Genomic DNA, 20925 nt, shown 5'->3' with positions numbered 1-20925 from the left:
CTGATAAATACAATATCTGCATTTATGTAGTAGATCCTGTCCCAGTGGAGTTGAATTGGAGGATAGGTAAAGTAAAGGTTACCTGCTTTCTTCTGAGTTACTGATTATGATTCAGTACTTGGTTTTCTATTTAGTGTATAGCCCAAAAGTTGAACCACAAGAGCAGTTATGTATTCAAAAAATTGCATATATTAAACATAGGATTTACCATGTAGTATAATATTTTAATTAACCATAAGAACGTCTTTGTTTTTAGTATATTCAACAGAACATAAGAGCAGATTGCTCCAATATTGACAAAATTCTTGAACCACCTGAAGGCCAAGATGAAGGTGTATGGAAGTATGAACATTTAAGGTAAGTCCTTATGGTATATCAAAATAGTAATCGGGTTGTACATGGTGGCTCATGCCTGTAATCTTAGTACTTTGAGAAGAAGGAGGATTGCTTGAGACCAGGAGTTCCAGACCAACCTGAGCAACCTAGTAAAGTGTCGATACAAAAAAATAGAAAAATTAGCTGGATGTGATGGCGCATGCCTTCAGCCCCAGCTACTGGGGAGGCAAAGGTGGGAGGATCACTTAAGCCCAGGAATTTGAGGTTGCAGTGAACTATGATGACGCCACTGCGTTCTAGCCTGGGCAACAGAGCAAGACCCTGTCTAAAAGAAAAAAATAGTAATAGTACTTCTATTAATACTAGTAAAAATTACCTTTAGTATTAATGATAATTATGACACCAGATTCTAAAGTTTTGTCTTTTCTGTGTTAAGATTCTCAACTTTGTTCACTGGTTGTTACCAGATCAAGTTATGCTGCAAGGCACTTTTTTTTTTTTTTTTGTTTGTTTGTTTTTTTTGAGACAGAGTCTCCCTTTGTTGCCCGGGCTAGAGTGAGTGCCATGGCGTCAGCCTAGCTCACAGCAACCTCAAACTCCTGGGCTTCAGCCATCCTACTGCCTCAGCCTCCCGAGTAGCTGGGACTACAGGCATGCACCACCATGCCCGGCTAATTTTTTCTATATATATTTTAGTTGGCCAGATAATTTCTTTCTATTTTTTAGTAGAGACGGAGTCTTGCTCTTACTCAGGCTGGTCTCGAACTCCTGACCTCGAGCGATCCACCCGTCTCGGCCTCCCAGAGTGCTAGGATTATAGGCGTGAGCCACCACGCCCGGCCATGGGCACTTGTTTTGAAAGGTGGTTTCAGAGCTGATAACTTGGACCTGCACGTGCACCTGTCTACATTTATAGATTTGGACCCTGTTATCTTTTTACATGGTTTTCCTTAATTATATCTCCTAACCACTAATATATTATTTTCATTTCCCCACTCATGCATTACTTTATATTTCTTTTTTTTTGAGACACAGTCTCACTCTGTTGCCCAGGCTAGAGTGCAGTGGCGTCAGCCCAGCTCACAGCAACCTCAAACTCCTGGGCTCAAGCAATCCTTCTGCCTCAGCGTCCCAAGTAGCTGGGACTACAGGCATGTGCCACCATGCCTGACTAATTTTTTCTATATATATATTTAGTTGTCCAGCTAATTTCTTTCTATTTTTAGTAGAGACGGGATCTTGCTCTTGCTCAGGCTGGTCTCGAACTCCTGAGCTCAAACGATCTGCCTGCCTCGGCCTCCCAGAGTGCTAGGATTACAGGCCTGAGCCACCATGCCAGGCCAACTTTATATTTCTTTATAGAGTATTACCTCTAGGTCCTAGTCTAGGCTTGGTATCTGATGAGTTACCTATGAACTATTGAGAATGTCCAGTCCTCCCTTTTGTAAATAGAGATTAATTGTAATCATGAAGTAGAGAGTTTTGGTGCTTTTTATAATATTCTTTGAAATAGAAAAAATAAGCCAGGTGTGGTGGTGTGCGGTTATAGCCCCAGCTGTTTAGGAGGCTGAGACAGGAGGATTGCTTGAGCCCAGGCGTTTGAGGATGCTATGAACTAGGCTGACTCCACAATACTTTAGCCCAGTGACAAAGCAGGACTCTGTCTCAAAAAACAAACAAAAAAAATCCTTTGAATGATAAAATTGATAACTTGTGAGTAAATAGAGTTAACTTTAGAAGTAGCTATATCCTGAAGTTACTAGGTGTTTCTTGATGTTATAAACTTTCCAGTACATACTGGAGCTGGGATGACAGATTAAATATAGAGAATGCAGTATGAATATGTTTTCATTGAGTTTTATTACTTTTGAGTTGATTTTTAGATAATAAGTGTAGTAGAAATATAACTTCCTCAATAAGGCCACATTTCCTGTGATGTGTGGTTCAACTTGTAGACAAGGAATTTTTTTTTGTTTATGGCTGTTTGATGCTGCATGCTTGTTTGGGTATTGCTAAGACATAATGTCTTGTCATAACAGTTCAGCATTTTCAGGATGTTAAGACTTTTTTGTACCCTTTGCCAATTTCTTGGACAAATCACTTGACTATTTGATTTAATTGTTTTATGCATCTCCATGCATGATAATTGAAAATTTGAGTATAGTTATTTTCCCGTTCTCATAACTCAAGATAGAGCGCACTTTAGTATATATATATAGTATATTGTTTTCCTTATTTTAATCAGCCTTGAAAATAACTACTTTTCTTTTGGCAGTAATTATGAAAATAAGTGAGCATTTTTTTTTCACTACAAGCATAATTCTTAACAAGTGAAGGTTAATTTTAGTGTACAAGGTTTTTATTGCAGGTCTAAGAAAACATTTTTCTTGCTATTTAACTTCTTATATGAAATGTGCAGTATACAAAGAATACAAAAACTTTATGTAAAATTTTATTTAAAATCTTTCTCATGGATATTGCATTTGTCCTGGCACTATTTATTGTTTTTACTTTTGTTGTTTTTTTTCTATTGGCCACTTTTTTTGGGGGGGGGTTGTATTGATGTATTATAATTTTATATATATATTCTTTTTTATCATATTTATATCATTATGGTTGATCAAGAAGAGGTATTTTGCATACATCAGTTACTGATTTGCAGCTGTATACTTGCTGTTTTTAGTTAAGGAGGTTGATTATATTATGATGTTAATTGGAATTGGGTCATGACTTAAGTCAAATCTACCATTAGCTCATACTGAGTCTTTGTGATTAGGAAAAAAGGTACCCCTTCTTTATGTCAGGATGTATGCATGGTGACTGGAATGTAGGCTGGATTTCAGCTCTGGCTTTTCTCTTTGGCTGCACAACTATATGTGTTAGCCCTGTATTGGATTAACTTGAAACTGTAGGTTCGTATTATTAGCTAAAGATTATACCCACAACACTGAATCAGTTAGGTTAATTTTGCTGTTGGCCATAAGAAAGTTGGACCCAGTAGGAAACTTGCTTATCACCACCAGTCTGTATTACCACTTAGTGGAAAACAACTCAAAAACACATAACGTATAGCCTACTGGATATGGGACAGAAGGTGATGTGGTGGTTCAGAAATAGGATTGTTTTTATAATCTAAGAACAGCATTATTATTAGTTACCTGGAAAGGAAATACGGTTATAGACAACTGAAAATTTGACCCGTATCCTTTTATTTGTTTTATGCAATAAATAAATAAATAAATAAAGTTTTTCCTACCAAATTTATTTCATATATGTCCCCTTTTTTTCTTTTTCTTTTGGTATTCTCTTTTGTCTGCTGATTACGTAGGTTTTAACTTTGCATTTTTGGGACCAAAGTGTTTTCATTTGTTTGATGGGAAACACAGTATTGAATTACCTAACCTGATACATTGAAGTAAAAATATTACTAGTTAGGGTTTTTAGAGGGAACACATTCAGTATTTTGACAGCTATAAAACAAAATATTATTGTGACTTAGTTTTTTTTGAGACAGGGTTTCACCATGTGGCCCTGAGTAGAATGTAGTGACATCATGGTAGCTCACTGCCACCTCAAACTCCTGGACACTTACATTATTTTTTACGTAACTGGAGTCTTATCTTTATATAACTTAATCTATATCCAAATATAGACATATATCCTTTGGATGTTTATACATATCAACATTTTACTACCCTCCAATTGCTAATCGTTTAGAATATCTCAAAAATTTTCTCATGTATATATAGTTTCTGTGAACATCTTTGTACTTATGTCTGCCCGCAGTTCTGATTATTTCATTACAATAGATTCTTTAGTCAAGAGTATATACTTCCTAAAGATCTTGGTAAATATTTCCAAATTCTCAGAAAAATTATACTAATTTTCAGTATAAGAGTGATCAGCTCACTGAACTTTGGTATTGACCATTATTAGAGTTCTTGGTTTTTGATTTTTAATCTATAAGTCTTTGGAAGAAATGTGCCATTGTCAGTTCAGGTGGTTTTAATAATGATGATGAGGGAGAAAGGATGGTACTGATGGGATTGTCTTTTTATAATTAACATTCTAAAAATAATCATGGAGAACGATATGACTTTTCATTTTATATATTTGCATTTTCAGGCAATTCTGCCTTGAGCTAAATGGACTTGCTGTCAAACTTCAGGTAATATTTCTTTAAGTTAAAGCTATAATTAAAAGTTTTGATATTTTTCTCTGTTTTTGTAACTAAATGTGCTAACAAAGACTTATCCAAAATTTTTAATTTATTTTCTTCTAGAATTTTACATGAAAATGTGGTAGCACAATTGATAAACTTTTTTATTGTTATTTTATATATTAAGAAATTTAATTATTTTTAACAGAGTGAATGCCATCCAGATACTTGTACTCAAATGACAGCAACTGAACAATGGATTTTTCTTTGTGCAGCTCATAAAACTCCAAAAGAGGTGAGGATTTATGAAATAGAGTGACTAATGAAATCATCATCATGTCTCTACAAGACGATGGTAGACAGGTTTTTAAAGATTTTAGTTTACTTTGCCATTTAGTTTTGAGTTCCTTGCTGCAAGGTTAGCATCATTTTTTTTATAATTGAGCAATGCCATGGGCTAGAACACTTTGATTCATTGGCTATTACAAATTAACATGTCTCACGTTGTGCTGATATCCACTGTGTAATTGTTGAGATGTACCTGTGTAGGTTTTTGTTCAGTCATGATTTCTTTTGATAAGAAGAACTATTGATTACTCTTTGGTGCATCTAGTTTAAGTAGAAATGTTACTTTTGAGCTTTTTAATATTCATATTTTTCTCCTTATTTAATAGTTTTTGTCAAAGTGAGACTGTAGGCAGCAGTGATTGTATACTGTACTTTTTTATTATTTTAAATAATTCCTTCATATCACTGATTCCCAGTACACTTTTCCTTAGTTGTCTTAAAAATGTTATTTATGACTGGTTTGTTTAAACTATGTGTTGTATGTCCCTTAATCTGCATTCCCTTTTAATCTGTAGTAATTACTTTTTACTTGATGCTGACTTATTGAGGATATTGGATTGAGCCCATTCTGTAGAATTATAGACCTTCAAATGGTCATTATATTGACAGACCTGTATGCTTGAAGACAAATCACTCTTTAGTTGCAAAATCAATATCTGGTGTTCTTTTATTTGAAAAAGGCTAAATTCTCTAAAATAAGGGTTTTTTGGTACCTAAGAGAAAAGTACTTATTTGGAAGACCAGTTTCATTCAGGGTGTTACATTTTTTGTGTTGATAAATTGAAGCAGTATTAAGCTTGTGTCAGTTTATATCTGGGAAAACCCACCTAGTAGTTTCCTTGATAATTCACTAAAGTTGGCTTCTTAATATAGTGAATGGTGTGATAATTGCAATTAGGAAACTGAATCAAGAAGGCTGGTTTTGTTTTGGCATAGTAAAGATGGCGTTATTCTTACTTTAGAGTGGAAAGGATACCCAGTTTGTGATGTATTATAAGTCTTAAATATATTGTTATTCTCACATCCACTTTTTTCGTGATAAGTATTAAATATAAGATGGGATAATTATCAGCATTTGGACCTGTAAATGAATTGCAACATTGCTTGCTGAAGTCCAGCTCTGTTGAATTGGCCATATGTCAAAGGAGGATGATAGTAGGTTTTCTTTTTTTTTTTTTTTTGAGACAGAGTCTCGCTTTGTTGCCCGGGCTAGAGTGAGTGCCATGGCATCAGCCTAGCTCACAGCAACCTCAAACTCCTGGGCTTAAGTGATCCTACTGCCTCAGCCTCCCGAGTAGCTGGGACTACAGGCATGTACCACCATGCCCGGCTAATTTTTTCTATATAGATTTTTAGCTGTCCAAATAATTTCTTTCTATTTTTGGTAGAGGCAGGGGTCTCACTCTTGCTCAGGCTGGTCTCGAACTCCTGACCTCCAGCGATCCACCCGTCTCGGCCTCCCAGAGTGCTAGGATTATAGGCGTGAGCCACCACGCCCGGCCGATAGTAGGTTTTCTAAATGGTGATTACATGGAATAGGGTTACTATAAACATACAAACAAAAGAAAAACTTGATACTTTCTGCACTCTTTCGGAATAACTGTGCCTAGTTAGGAAACCATGGGAATGGACAGACTAGGAGCTAAAACAAATTGGTCATATTGATTAAAAGCATTGAGCAAATTCTGAAGTGGAAGAGGCAGGATACTTTAACACCAGTGATAATTTATTCAGTGTTCTTGAGAATTAAAGAGAGTTTTTGCAGCAAGTACAGTTAATTATACAAATAGTAATTGTAGGTGACAAAGATTATAACTTGTTATCTACAAGCCCATCCAGTCACATGCAGATTGTGATTCACTTGCAGTAGCATTATGATTATATATTTGGCAAAATGTAATTTATAAAAGTTTGTGGACACATTACATACTACTTTGTAACCTGGTATATTTTGCCAACTTTTTGCTGTTATAACTGGTGCAAAGTAGGAATAGTTACTTGAGAATTAATTGGGGAAAGGAGAAGGAAAGGCAACTGAAACAAAGCAAAACATCACCCACCTCCCTAAAAAAAAAAATCCAGAAGCCAATTAAAGGTCTGAAGGAACACTATTTGATATGGTAACCATGAGCCACATGTGACTGTGGGGCATTTGAAATATGCTGTAAGTGCAACATACTGGATTTCCAAGACTTACTACAAAAAGACAATATGAAATAATCTCACTGAGGGACAACTGGATATCTACGTACAAAAGAATGAAGTTGGACCTCTACCTCACACAATGCACAGAAATGCACTCAAAATAGATCAAAGACTTAAATGTAAGAGCTAAAATTTTAAAATTCTTGGAAAAAGCATAGCTGTAAATCTTCATGACCTGGGAATAGGCAATGATTTGTTAGATATGACAGCAAAAGCTCAAGCAATGGAAGAAAATACAGGTAAATTGGATTTCATCAAAATTAAAAATTTTTGTGCTTCAAAGAACACTGTCAAGAAAGTAAAGTGCATTTCTACCTGAAATCATTTAAAAAAAAGAAAGTAGGCCGGGCGCAGTGGCTCACGCCTGTAATCCTAGCCCTCTGGGAGGCCGAGGTGGGTGGATCGCTCGAGGTCAGGAGTTCGAGACCAGCCTGAGCGAGACCCCATCTCTACTAAAAACAGAAATAAAATTATCTGGCCAACTAAAAATATATATAGAAAAAAATGAGCCGGGCATGGTGGTGCGTGCCTGTAGTCCCAGCTACTCGGGAGGCTGAGGCAGTAGGATCGCTTGAGCCCAGGAGTTGAGGTTGCTGTGAGCTAGGCTGATGCCACGGCACTCACTCTAGCCCAGGCAACAAAGTGAGACTCTGTCTCAAAAAAAAAAAAAAAAAAAAGAAAGTAAAATGCAAAGACAACCTACAGAATGGGAGACGATGGTTTTGGAAGTCCTATTTTTGATAAGTGCCTGTGATATAAACAATTATCACAATTCAGCAATTGAAAGACAAATAGCTCAATTTAGAAATGAGCAAAGGATTTGAATAGACGTTTTGTCAAAGATGACACAGAAATGACCAATAAACACATGAAAAGATGCTGTCTTATTAGGTAAATGCAGATCAAAACCACAATGAGAATTGGTCCAGGGTTGTGTGTTATCATTAAGCTGATTAACATTGTCTCCCCCATAACTGCACTTGATTAGAAAAAGGAAAAAAGAAAAACCACAATGAGAGTGGATAAACAAAATGTGGTATAGACATACAATGAAATACTAAATAGCCATGAAAGGAAATGAAGTTCTGATACATGCTACAACAACATGGATGAACTTCTGAAATCTAGTATGTATTATGCTGAGTGAAATAAGCCAGACACAAAACATACTGTATGATTCCACTTATATGAAATATCTAGAGTGAGTAAATTCATAGACAGACGGTAAGTAGTTAGAGGTTGCTAAGGGATGGTGGGTGCAGGGAATGAGTGCCTGATGGTTACAGAGCTTCTCTTTGGAAATTGGAAACAGTGGTGATGGTTGCACAATAGTGTGAATGTAATTAATGCCACTGAACTCTGCATTTAAAATGGCAAATTTTATGTTACATATATTTTACCATAGTTTTTAAAAATGTTTAAAATATTAATTGCCATGTGAGTTGTAGTTAACTCACACTACTTTTGAGCCTGGGGCCTCGTGAAGCAAAACCTGGACAAAACCCTGCAGTTGGTTTGTGAAAATCTTACTTGTTGATGTTCTTATTGTTATAATTAATATTGACAGTTTAATTCTAAAAACATGGATTAAATGAATAGAAATCAGTAACAAATTTTTCATTAAATTAGAAAGTATCATTTTGTTTTCAAAGTTTTTATTCTATTTTTGTAATAAAATACCGTGACCCCAAGTAAAAAAATTTTTTTTTCTAGTGTGGCAATGTGTTAAATAAAACCCCCAAACCCCACAATGGCATATATACTTCACACTCACTATAATGGCTAAAATATAAAACAGAGACCAATAATAGGTATTGGCCAGGATGTGGAGAATTAGAACCCTCTTACAGTGCTGATTGGATTATAAATTGCTGTGGCTACATGGGAAGACAGTTTGGAAGTTCCTTAAAATGATAAGCAAAGAGTTACCATATTAGCTAGCAATTCCACTCCTTGATGTATACCCCAAAGTGAAAACACATCTGCACAAAGACTTATACATGAATATTCACAGTCACGTTATTTGTGATAGCCAAAAAGTGGAAACAATTAAATGTCCATCAACTGATGAATGGATAAACAAAATGTGTTACAATCATCCCTCAGTATCCTCAGGATGCTGGTTCCAGGACCCCCGTAAATACGGAAATCCACGGATGCTAAAGTCTCTTACATAAAATGGTATAATATTTGCATATAACCTATGTATATCCTCCCATATATTTTATTTTAAGAAATTTTTTTGTAGAGATGAGGTCTCACTGTGTTGCCTGGGCTGGCCTTGAACTCCTGGCCTCAAGCGATCCTCCTACCTCAGCCTCCTAAAGTGCTGGGATTACAGGAGTGCCTGGCCACTCCTGTGTACTTTAAATCATCTCTAGATTACTTATAATACCTAGTAAAATGTAAATGCTGTATAAATAGTTGTTATACTGTATTTTAAAATTTGTATGTTTTTAATTATAGTTATTGTAGGTTTTTTTTAATATTTGTGATCTGTGATTGGTTGAATCTGTGGATATAGAGGGTTGACCGTATATGCATACAATGGGATGTTATTCAGCCATATAAAGGAATGAAATCTGTAAAGGGGAGAGACATATAGCATTTTGTAGATATTGAGAACATTAAAGACTACAAAGTTTTTGAATTAAAAAAAGATATGAAGTCCTGATTCATGCTACACCATGGATGAGCCTTGATAACATAAATGACACAAGCTGTATATAAAATGCCATGTATTATCTTATTCCATTTTAATGAAATGTACAGAATAGGCAAAGCCTATGAAACAGATAGTTGATGGATTAGTTGTTACTTAGGGCTGGTGGGAAGAGAGAATGGGAAGTGACTACTAATTGGTTCAGGGTTTCTTTTTGAGGTGATTAAAGTGTTTTGTAATTGGTGATGATTGCATAATTTTGTGAATATACTAAAAACTACTGAATTTAATAAAAGATTAATTTTTATGGCATATTAATTATATCTTACTTTAAAAAGACAAAAAAATAGCTCACTAATAATTTTGTGTGAATTACTGCTTTGAAATAGTAATATTTTGGATATAGTGGGTTAAATAAATTATTAAAATTAATTTCATCTGTTTATTTTTTACTTTTTAAATGTATCTGCTAGAAAAGTTAAAATTAAGTGTGTGACTTGCATTATATAGTTGACCCTTGAACAATGTCGGGTGGGGAGGTTAGGGGTACCGGCCTTCCTCACAGTCAAAACTTTGCATTTAACTTTTAACTCCCTCAAAACTTAACTACTGAAAGCCTACTGTTGATAGGAAGTCTTTCTTGTGACATAATAGTCAATTAACACATATTTTGTATGTTATATGTACTATATCAGTGAAGTAAGCTAAGGAAAAAATGTTACTAAGAAAATTATAAGGGGCCAGGTGTGGTGGCTCACACCTATAATCCTAGCACTCTGGGAGGCTGAGGTAGAATTGCTTGAGCTCAGGACCTGAAAGCCTACTGTTGATAGGAAGTCTTTCTTGTGACATAATAGTCAATTAACACATATTTTGTATGTTATATGTACTATATCAGTGAAGTAAGCTAAGGAAAAAATGTTACTAAGAAAATTATAAGGGGCCAGGTGTGGTGGCTCACACCTATAATCCTAGCACTCTGGGAGGCTGAGGTAGAATTGCTTGAGCTCAGGACCAGCCTGATCAAGAACAAGACCCCATCTCTACTAAAAATAGAAAAATTAGCTTGGCACAATGATGTGCGCCTGTGGGCCCAGCTACTTGGAAGGCTGAGACAGGAGGATCACTTGAGCCCATGAGTTTGAGGTTGCAGTGAGATATTATTATGCCACTGCATTCTAGCCAGGGAGACAGAGCGAGACTGTTTACTGGTTTTGCAATGAGACAATTATAAGTTTCATTATTTCTGATAAATGGAATAGGATAAGACAGATTTATTAAAATATAAAGAAACTCTGAAAATTCATGTTAAAATTCAAAGTTGATTCAGGAGAAAGTTCTTTAGAAGGCTGCTAGATCAGTAATAGAGTGCCAGGAACATAATGGGGGATATTTTCTAGGATGTAAAAAGGCACTGATCCGTAGAGAGATTTGTGAAGGTAAGGAGGCTTCTGGGCTGCTTGGTAAAGTATAAATTATTAGATAGGAATCAGTATATCTGTGTTACTGTTTTTGAATCCTTCTTCCTAGCTGTGTGATCTTGCATAAGTCATTGACCATTCACAGCCTCAGTTTCCTCATTTGTAAAGTCAGACAGGTTCTTTCCATCTCTAAGCAGTGTTTTCTGCTAGGTACAATGTTGGGAATAAAAATGGGAGGCTGATTCCTGTATCATCTAGAATCCTGATATTATAGTTAATGGGGATAATAAGGCTTTATTAATTGATATAACATCACAGTTACTCTGAAGTTTTGAGGGACTTTTTTATTAGAATATGCTCGTGTCTTTGAAGGAAAGCACCCATATAATAGATACACATAATCTCAGAGGTAGAGCTTTTTCTTGATACCTTTTCATATTCTTTCTTTTGCAGTGTCCTGCTATAGACTATACAAGACACACACTTGATGGTGCTGCGTGTCTTCTGAATAGCAATAAATATTTTCCCAGCAGGTAAATAAAACTTTTAAACATGTTATTAAACTTTTTAGATGTAATTTAAGATTGTTTTTGTTTGAACAAATAGCTCAGATTATAAAAAGATTGATGTTTTAAAACTAAAATTAAGTTGCTGGTTAATGTATTCTTTAATTTTTTCTTTTCAGCTGATGTATGTTTGGCTTGTTCAAATTATTAGGGTTGTGGTTAAACAATACAACTTCATTCCCACAGCTCACAGGCCAGTTCAGTTTAAGGCTAGTCCCTACTGCTATGTGTCATTCTGCAGGGCTTTCCCTCTCCTGTTTAGAATTTGGATATTTACATGATTGTTCACGTGAATCTCCATGATAGATTCAGTTTCCCCATATATAGCACGTGTAAAGAGCAGACTTTCCTAACTTAGACTGCTTGTTTTTGAAGAATTCCTTATCCTTGCCTATAAATTTTTAAGATCTGGGAAGAAACTATGTGTGTAATATATTATTGGTAAAGTTGGTGACTGACTTGTATTCTATATTTGTTACCAGGTAGGTGGATTTGGAAATGTTTTCCCCTAATATGATTAGCTCCAAAGAGCTCATATAAAATATGTTTTTAAAAATTGGTTTTTGCCTCATTGTTCTATATTTACATATTTTAAAAAAGAATATCAGAAATATGCAATTTGATTTCTAAAAATAAAAATCTAGTTCTGTAGAATAAAACTAATTCTTTTCAGCAGTTTTAATCACTTCTAGTGGACAGAGGATTAATGTTGTAAACATATATTTTAGTAAGTTTTGATTGTTAGGAATTCCTTTTAACTGCATTAAACAAGCTGAGTGCAGCAGCTCACACCTGTAATTCCAGATACTCAGCAGGCTATAGCAGGAGGATTGCTTGATGTGCCACTGCACTCTGGCCTTGGTGACAGAGCAACACCCCATCGCTTAAAAAAAAAAAAAAAAAAAATTTAACAAAGTTTCAAAGCTGTCAACTGGTCACAGTAGCCCATGCCTGTAATCCCAGCACTTTGGGAGGCCAAGGAAGGAAGATCACTTGAGGCCAGGAGTTCAAGATCAGCCTAGGCAACGGAAACCCTGAATCTACAAAAAATTAAAAAAAAAAAAAAATTAGGCATAGTGGCCCACCTGTAGTCCTAGCTATTCAGGGGGCTGAGGCAGGAGTATCCCTTGAGCCCAGGAGTTTGAGGTTGCAGTGAGCTATGATCATGCCACCATACTCCAGCCTAAGTGACACAGTCAGACCCTTTCTCAAAAAAAAAAAAAAAAAAATCTGTAATGCCAAATTTTATGTAGTCACTGTGGTTAGGTAGAAAGAACGCTGGCCCAGGAATGAGAAGCAGGAGTTCTAGGCACTTACTAGCACTTTGACCTTGGACTAGTCACTTATTTTCCCTAGGTGTCAGTTACCACATTTGTGAATTGAGAAGATTGGACTATATTGTGCCTAAGAGTCTATCCAGTTACTTGAATCTATGTTTTCTTTTCTAATTTTAGGGTTAGCATAAAGGAATCATCTGTAGCAAAACTAGGATCAGTATGCCGTAGGATTTACAGAATATTTTCACATGCTTATTTTCATCACCGGCAGATATTTGATGAATATGAAGTAAGTATATTTCACTAATTATCTTGACATATTCTTATCAGAATGACAATAATATATATTGATATTATTTCTAATTTTTAAATTTGGGATAGTAAACATATTTTTTCTTCGTTTCTACAGAATGAAACATTTTTGTGTCATCGGTTTACTAAATTTGTGATGAAATATAATTTGATGTCCAAGGATAACCTGATTGTACCAATTTTAGAAGAAGAAGTTCAGAATTCAGTTTCTGGGGAAAGTGAAGCATGAAGGGAATCATATAGAAAAATGTACTGATCACATAATTAATTAATTATGTACTGTATATATATCATTTTAGACACATCAATCATGTATCCATATTATAGCTTCTTTGTTTAGTATAGGTTTTTGTATGCTGTGTTTGCCTTTTAAAATGGGAAATACTTTTTAAGTTATTCATAAGCTGTATATTCACCGGTGTGGCACTCATGGTTTTTAAATAAGATTAGTATTATCTGTTTATAATGCCTGTTAATAAAAGAATTTACAGTTTGGTAAAATTGCTGCTAAACAATCATTGGATCACAATCCTCATCAAATAAACCCATCCATAAAAAGATGAGTGAGCTTGAGGTTTCACACAAGCCATTTACTAAAGAGATAGTAATGTTTTCCTTTGATTTTTACCCCTAAGTTTAGATATTCTAGAAAATTCTGTAGTACATACTTCCATCTTAACTGTTAACTTTCCCAAAATGAGATAAAAGTGTTGTAAAAAGTCTGTTTATAGTTTTTGGTATGCATATATGATTATATGTATATCTGAATATAAAATACAAATGAAGCATTAGTAATACTTAATCGTACTATGCTACAATAAAGTATATTCCAGGCCAGCATACTTGGAAAGGATTTACCTTTCTGCAACAGTGAACTGTTACAAACAAGATGATACGTGCCTACGTAAATAATGTTCCTGCTGGAAACCTGCGCTGTCTTCCCTCTCATTTCCCTTAACCTTCTCAAAGTACGTTAGCTGAGAAGCTTTTCACCAGACTGTGATTTAGTGGTGGCTTATACCTATTTATATTTGTATTAATTGCTTACAGATTATACCTCATATTAGCAATTATATTACACTACAGGAAAAATGTATTGGCATAGGCTCTTGCTCATCTTTGTTTTCAAAATTGTTCTAACTACTTAGAAAACAGTCCTCAAGGTAGGTTGACTCTTCCTGTTAGTAATATTAATCTTTTCATCTAACCATCTAGGCAGCATTAGAGTTGAAGAAATACTGTAGTATTTATTTTATATCCCCTTCCCACCAAGTTTCTGTGAATTGTATGCATATGTGAGATTATTTGCAGTAATACACAGGTTCCCAAGGCTATTGATGAATGTTCATATATTTTTTTGGACTTTGTTATAATTCAGTGTTTTAAGAAGGATTCAAGTGCAGATTTAACAATCTTATAGTCTATTGAATGCAGTTTTTGGTAAAGCACTGGAAGTCTTATTGCCAAATTGTAATGAGGCACTAAGATGGGGTGAAAAAATTGTACATGTCATGAAGAAAATATTTAAATCCATCTCTTGACTAGATTTACCAAATATGAGGAACTTTTTTTTTTCATTTACAGGGTGTTATTTTGAAGATGAAAATGTATTCATCTCATTTTTCAAATTGGAAGGAATAATTTATACCATATTATGAGACAAGTATGTACAGCAAAAATGTGGAAAATAGTAGCATAATGAGAGTGTGTATATATAGTTTATGCCTTTCCAAACTTGCCAGTCTTTTGGGCTTTGAAAAGTGGTATCCCAGCAGCCATAGTCATTACTGTACCCCAAGTATCTTTTAAGAAGTTTTATGTTCACAGTGAAAGGAATGTTGACTTTGAAATTATGCATTTATATTAATGTTACTATAAACCAATGGGAATAGTAATTTTTAAACAAACTTGCTAAATATTGGGAGACTAAACTACTAAATTAATAAATTATATATAGCAATGTAGCTATTCTTTCTAGACATGTCTCACAATGGATTTCTGTTGCTTGACTGTTGGTGAACATTTGAACTAAGGTAGTGACTGGCATTGGTGATCTGGCTGATTATTTTGAAACACAGTTTGAATAATATGGTTTAGTGTTAATGGGGAAATAAAATATGACCTTTTTCCTTACTCATTCCATCTTCCCTGTACTGTGTGTTTGGAATTGATCATAAAAATATCTCCAAAAGAAAACATCGGTTTGTATTCTTGCTTTTGTATTCATATTGACATCTCACTAATATTCATTGCACTATGAAGGTGATTCACTGTGTTAGGTAAGACCTAAATGAAACAGTTCCTGTTTTTCCTTAATACTGTTCATGAAGTTTTTAAAATGTACATGCACGTACATAAGTGGTATTTAAAAAATTAATGAGCCTGGAAAACTATTGATTTATAAAAGTTAAGTACTCTAAGAAGAGAGGAAATAGAAAATTATCAGTTCTGTGTGAGAGGCAAGTTAGGTTCCACTTTTTGTTTGAATTATCCTATATAGATCCAAAAATTAAAATTAGACTTTTCTTTCCGTAAGAAAATATAGTCAACTCTTTTTCTCCTATCATTTCTGGGAAAATAGTTTTAATCATTTATGTTAACATAGTTCTTTTGTGTGTGTACATTTTTTCTCTGATTTGAAGTATTAAATTTGCATTTCTAAAACAGCTTCTCAGTTAAATTCTTGATTACTTAACACCTTTTAATGTCAGTAAAGTTAGAAATCTTTGATTACATTGTTGATAAGGGCAGTGTTGTGGATATAAACACAGTAACTGATTGATGTCACATTCATTTTAATAGAACTAATTTTTTTCCATGGATACTTTGCCCTTATTTCTATATGATATCTTTTTGCTTCAAGGGTTCCCATGATTTTATTTGAGCATTTAAATTCTAAATTTTATAGACTTATTTTGTGAATGCTTCCTAAATGTGCTGAAGGTTTCTTTATAAAGAAACTTTTACAAAGAACTCCTGTGTAGTTGTAAAGAACTGTGAAGTTCTTCCATGCTATGTAAATGTTTTATTAAAAGTAGTTGATTTTTATTTCTAGAAGCAGCTAATTGTTAATTAAGGAGACAATACAGATATATTTGTGCAACACATTTAGCAGTTTGAGATGATCAAAACATTCAAATCTGGTTTCTGAAAAAATATGCATTATTAGTGTAGAGTACAAAACTGGAAAACTACCAAGTGAATCCCCTAAAGAGTTTGATTACTTATCTAACAGGTTTAATGAGGAGCCTCACTCTTCGTTTGTGTGATTTTTCTGCTATTTGCATTTCTTTTTATAGAACACAAAGCTTCATGTCAAGTACAAGAACCTAGTGTAATTAAAGAGAATACTAAATTTTCATATTAACCTCAATTTCCAAAAGATAAATACCTTGACATCCTGAACTTACATCTGTGAAGAGAGTATGTCAATTAAGTGATAATGATTCTAGGTTTAATTATGACACCAACATTGAAAACTAAGCTATTCATTTTCTAATGATTTCTCCTACAAACTTTGTTAAAAGCAGCTTATAATTCCATAAATAGTGTATTTATCACTATTTTGTGTGGACCTCATGAGAGCCACTTGTATTTTGTATAACAGTTGTAGTTTAACATTTTATAAAACAAATGTAGATCTTGGATTCTGTCACCCAGGCTGGAGAGCAGTGGCACAATCACAGCTCACTGCAGCCTGATGTCCTGGGCTCAAGTGATCCTCTTGCTTCGGCCTCCCAAGTAGCTGGGACGACAGGCGTGCACCACTGTACCTGGCCCCTATTTTGCATTCTGATTGTTGAGATACCATGTTAGTGATTATAATAGTTTCCTATGGCTGCTGTAGTAAAATACCACAAATTTAGTGGATTAAAACAATATATATCTATTCTCTCACAGTTCTCAAGGTCAGAAGCCCCAAATCAGTTTTACTGGCTAAAATCAGGTTCCTAGTTCCTTTTAGAACTCCAGGGGAGAATTCTTTCATTGCCTCTTCCATCTTCTGGTGGTTGCCAGCATTAAAGAATGCTTGTGGCTGCTTCATTCCAGTCCCTGCTTCTATCATCACATTGGTTTTTTTCTGTAGTATCTACCCTCTGACTCCTCCTCATAATGACACTTCTGATTACATCATTGGTCCTGCCTGGATAATCCAGGATAATCTCCCAATCTCAAAATCCTTAATCACATTTGCAAAGTCCCTTTTGCCATAAGAAGTAACATATTCATAGGTTCCAGGGATTAGGATGTGGACATTTTAGGGGCCTTTGTTCAGTATACCACAGTAATCCTCTCAAATTCACATTGTTGATCTCAAAAAGTTCATGCTATGGATTTAATATTTACTCTGATAGTGGTATTTTTTATTTCCTTCCTGTTACTCACTTCTTCATGTCTCCCAAACTCACATGCTTCGTTTAAGTCTCTGATTGAAAACACTGAATTTGAGATCGTTTTCTGCAGATTACCATTTACTACATCCTCCTTGTATTGATCCATTTATAACTTCAATTCTTAGTATGGTAAATATTTTTTAATTTTATTGTAGTAAGAACCCTTAACATGAGATCTACTTTCAACAAATGTTTAAGTGTACACTACATTATTGTTGACTATAGATACAGTGTTGTGCAGTGGATCTCTAGAGCTTATTCATCTTGCTTAACTGAAACTTTGTGCCTGCTGATTAGTAACTTTTGATTCTACTAACACGTGTGAAATCGTGCAGTATGCGCCTTTCTGTGACTGGGTTGTTTCACTTAGCATAATGTTTTCAAGGTTCATCTATGTTGTAGTATATTGAAGAATTTCCTTTCTTAAGGCTGAATAATATTCCATTATATGTATATATCACATTTTCTTTATTCATCTGTCAGTAGACATTTAGGTTGTTTCTATACCTTGGCTATTGTGAATACTGTTGTAACGAACATAGGAATGCTAATATTTCTTCAAGATCCTGGCTTCAATTCTTTTGTATAAATGCCCAGAAGTAAGATTGTTGGATCATATGATAGTTCTATATTTAATTTTTTGAGGAACCTCCATACTGTTTTCCATAGTGGCTGCACCATTTTGCATTCCCACCAACAGTGTGCAAGGGTTCCAATTTGTCCACATCCTCACAAACACTTGTCTTTGTATTTTTGATGTCTGTTATCAAAAATAATAGTCATGTGAAGTGATACTTTATTGTGGTTTTGATTTACATTTCCCTGAAAACTAACCATTGAACATTTTTCCATATACTTGTTGGCTATTTGTATGTCTTCTTTGGAGAAATGTTTATTCAAGTCCTTAGCCCATTTTTTAATTGGGCTATTAGTTATTTTATAGTACTGTTGAGTTGTAAGAATTCCTTACACATATATATATATATATTTTTTTTTTTTTTTTTCTTTCTTTCCTTCTTTTTTGAGACAGTCTTGCTCTGTCACCCTGGCTAGAGTACAGTGGCGTCATCATAGCTCACTGCAACCTCCAACTCCTGGGTTCAAGCAATCCTCCTGCTTCAGTCCCCCAAGTAGCTGGGACTATAGGCGCTCACCACCACACCTGGCTAATTTTACTATTTTTTGTAGCGACTGGGGTGTCGCTCTTGGTCAGGCTAGTCTCAAACTCCTGGCCTCACTCAGTCCTCCTGTCTCAGCCTCCCAGAGGTTTAGGATTACAGGTGTTAGCCACCAAGCCCGAAGGCTTATATATTTTAGAGATTAACTCCTTATCAAGTGTAGGTTTGCAAAAATTTTCTCCCATTCTGTAGGTTGTCTTTTCACTGTCGATTGTTTCCTTCGCTGTGCAGAGCTTTTAGTTTGATATTTTTGGGGTTTTCTTTTTTTTTGAGATGGGGTCTCACTATATTTCCCAGGCTGGTCTTGAACTCCTGGTTCAAATGATCTTCCTGCCTCAAATGATCTTCCTTCCTCCTGAATATCTGGGATTATAGGCTTGTGCCACTGCACCCTGTAGTGTCTATCTTTTAAGTCTTTGATCCATTTTGAGTTGATTTTTGTGTATGGTGTAAGACAGGGATCCAGTTTCATGCTTTTGCATATGGATATCCAGTTTTCCCAGCACCTGGTATTCAAGAGACTATCCTTTCCCCATTGTGTATTCTTGGCACCCTTGTCCAAGATCAGTTAACTGTGTACGCATGGATTTCTTTCTGGACGATATGATCCTTTAGTTGATGCATAAAACTTACTCAAGTGACATTGCTTACCAGTTTGTGAAAGACAGTAAGAGAGATGGAAGAAAAGGGGGTGGAAGAATGTTTTCTAAGCCTCTTTGTATATCAGAAAACAAAGGGAGAGTTTAAAACTATAGATTTCTGGGCTCCACCTTTGGAAACTGATTTGAGAATGGGAGGGTCTGAATCTGGGTTTTATTATAAAAACTTCCCAGGTGACTCTGATATGCTATCAGTTCTAGAAATCACCGGGAAATTTAGAATATAAGATAAAAGGTACACTTTCTTCAAACCAGTAAATAATAATTGTTGCCAGTTTTTTCCCTGGGGGAGATAAATCTAGCAGTAGTAAGAACATTGACCACGAAGGAAGGTTCCTAAGGGAACGAGTGAGTTTGTCATCATCTCCCCTCTCCCATTGTTGCAGCGGTCGCTGGAGGAAACATGGAACAAAATGGGGAAAGAGAGTAACTTTGCAGCTGATCTGCTGCCCCTAACCAGTTTTGTTGCCAGAGTTGGCAGAAATTAGCTTATTTTGTTTTTTAAATGTGGGAGCTTTTTGAAACATGCTGAACACCACTTGATGGAATCAAAAGCCGTGTTTTATAATGAGACTAATACTGCTTGTGAGGACCTTTAACCAAAGCATTAACATTGAGGGTAACCCTTTTGTATTTTGGTTTGATTCAATTGAGGGAAATCAAGTAAGTTCTGACAGGTCTGTAATGTTTTAATAGTTTACAAAGTGAGGAGGTTGCCATGTCAGAATTTCCAAACATATCTCCAGTGGATATGGGTGGATGTAGAGGAGATTGGTTTTTCTTTTCTCAAGAAATAAGTCCCATACCAGCTGTTCTGGGGGCTTCAGGGCAGTGGTCCCCAATCTTTTTGGCACCAGGGATCGGTTTCATGGAAGACAATTTTTCCACAGAGCGAGAGTGGGGAGTGGGGTGTTGTGGATGGAGGGGAGGTGATGCGGCACTCAGGTGGTGATACGTGGCCATTTCCTAACAGGCCACGGACCGGTACTGGGCTGTGGCCCAGGGGTTGGGAACTGCAGCTTTAGGGCACTGAAGGATAGTAATTTATTTATTTTTATTTATTTATTTTTGAGACAGAGCCTCACTCTGTTGCCTGGACTAGAGTGCTGTGGTGTCAGCCTAGCTCACAGCAACCTCAGACTCTTGGGCTTAAGCAATCCTCCTGCCTCAGCCTCCTGAGTAGCTGGGACTACAGGCATGTGCCACCATGCCCGGCTAATTTTTTTCTATATATATTTTTAGCCATCCAGATCATTTCTTTCTATTTTTAGTAGAGACGGGATCTCGCTCTTGCTCAGGCTGGTCTCGAACTCCTGACCTTGAGCGATCCACCCGCCTCGGCCTCCCAGAGTGCTAGGATTACAGGCGTGAGCCACCTCGCCTGGTCAATTTTTTTGCCATCAGGTTT

The 20925-nt window shown here is 35.5% G+C and overlaps 1 protein-coding gene across 2 annotated transcripts in view; it reads left to right on the top strand.

Moving 5' to 3' along the window:
- The window catches only part of LOC123643338 (MOB-like protein phocein), a 45049-nt gene extending 29567 nt beyond the window's left edge, over nt 1-15482 (top strand). Inside the window, exons 3-8 of one of the 2 annotated variants that reach the window (XM_045558802.1) lie at nt 257-357; nt 4462-4504; nt 4704-4790; nt 11585-11664; nt 13152-13263; nt 13384-15482. In XM_045558802.1, the coding sequence (XP_045414758.1) occupies nt 257-357; nt 4462-4504; nt 4704-4790; nt 11585-11664; nt 13152-13263; nt 13384-13515 (555 nt within the window). In that variant the 3' untranslated portion in view covers nt 13516-15482. The remainder of the gene's footprint in view (nt 1-256; nt 358-4461; nt 4505-4703; nt 4791-11584; nt 11665-13151; nt 13264-13383) is intronic. The other variant, XM_045558803.1, reaches the window with a different exon arrangement.
- Nucleotides 15483-20925: the final 5443 nt, after the last annotated feature.

Source organism: Lemur catta, chromosome 8, assembly GCF_020740605.2.
Source record: "Lemur catta isolate mLemCat1 chromosome 8, mLemCat1.pri, whole genome shotgun sequence".
In the NCBI taxonomy this organism is placed as follows: Eukaryota; Metazoa; Chordata; class Mammalia; order Primates; family Lemuridae; genus Lemur; species Lemur catta.
Note: the sequence above shows the minus strand (reverse complement) of the source record. Positions and strands in the feature narration are given on the sequence as shown.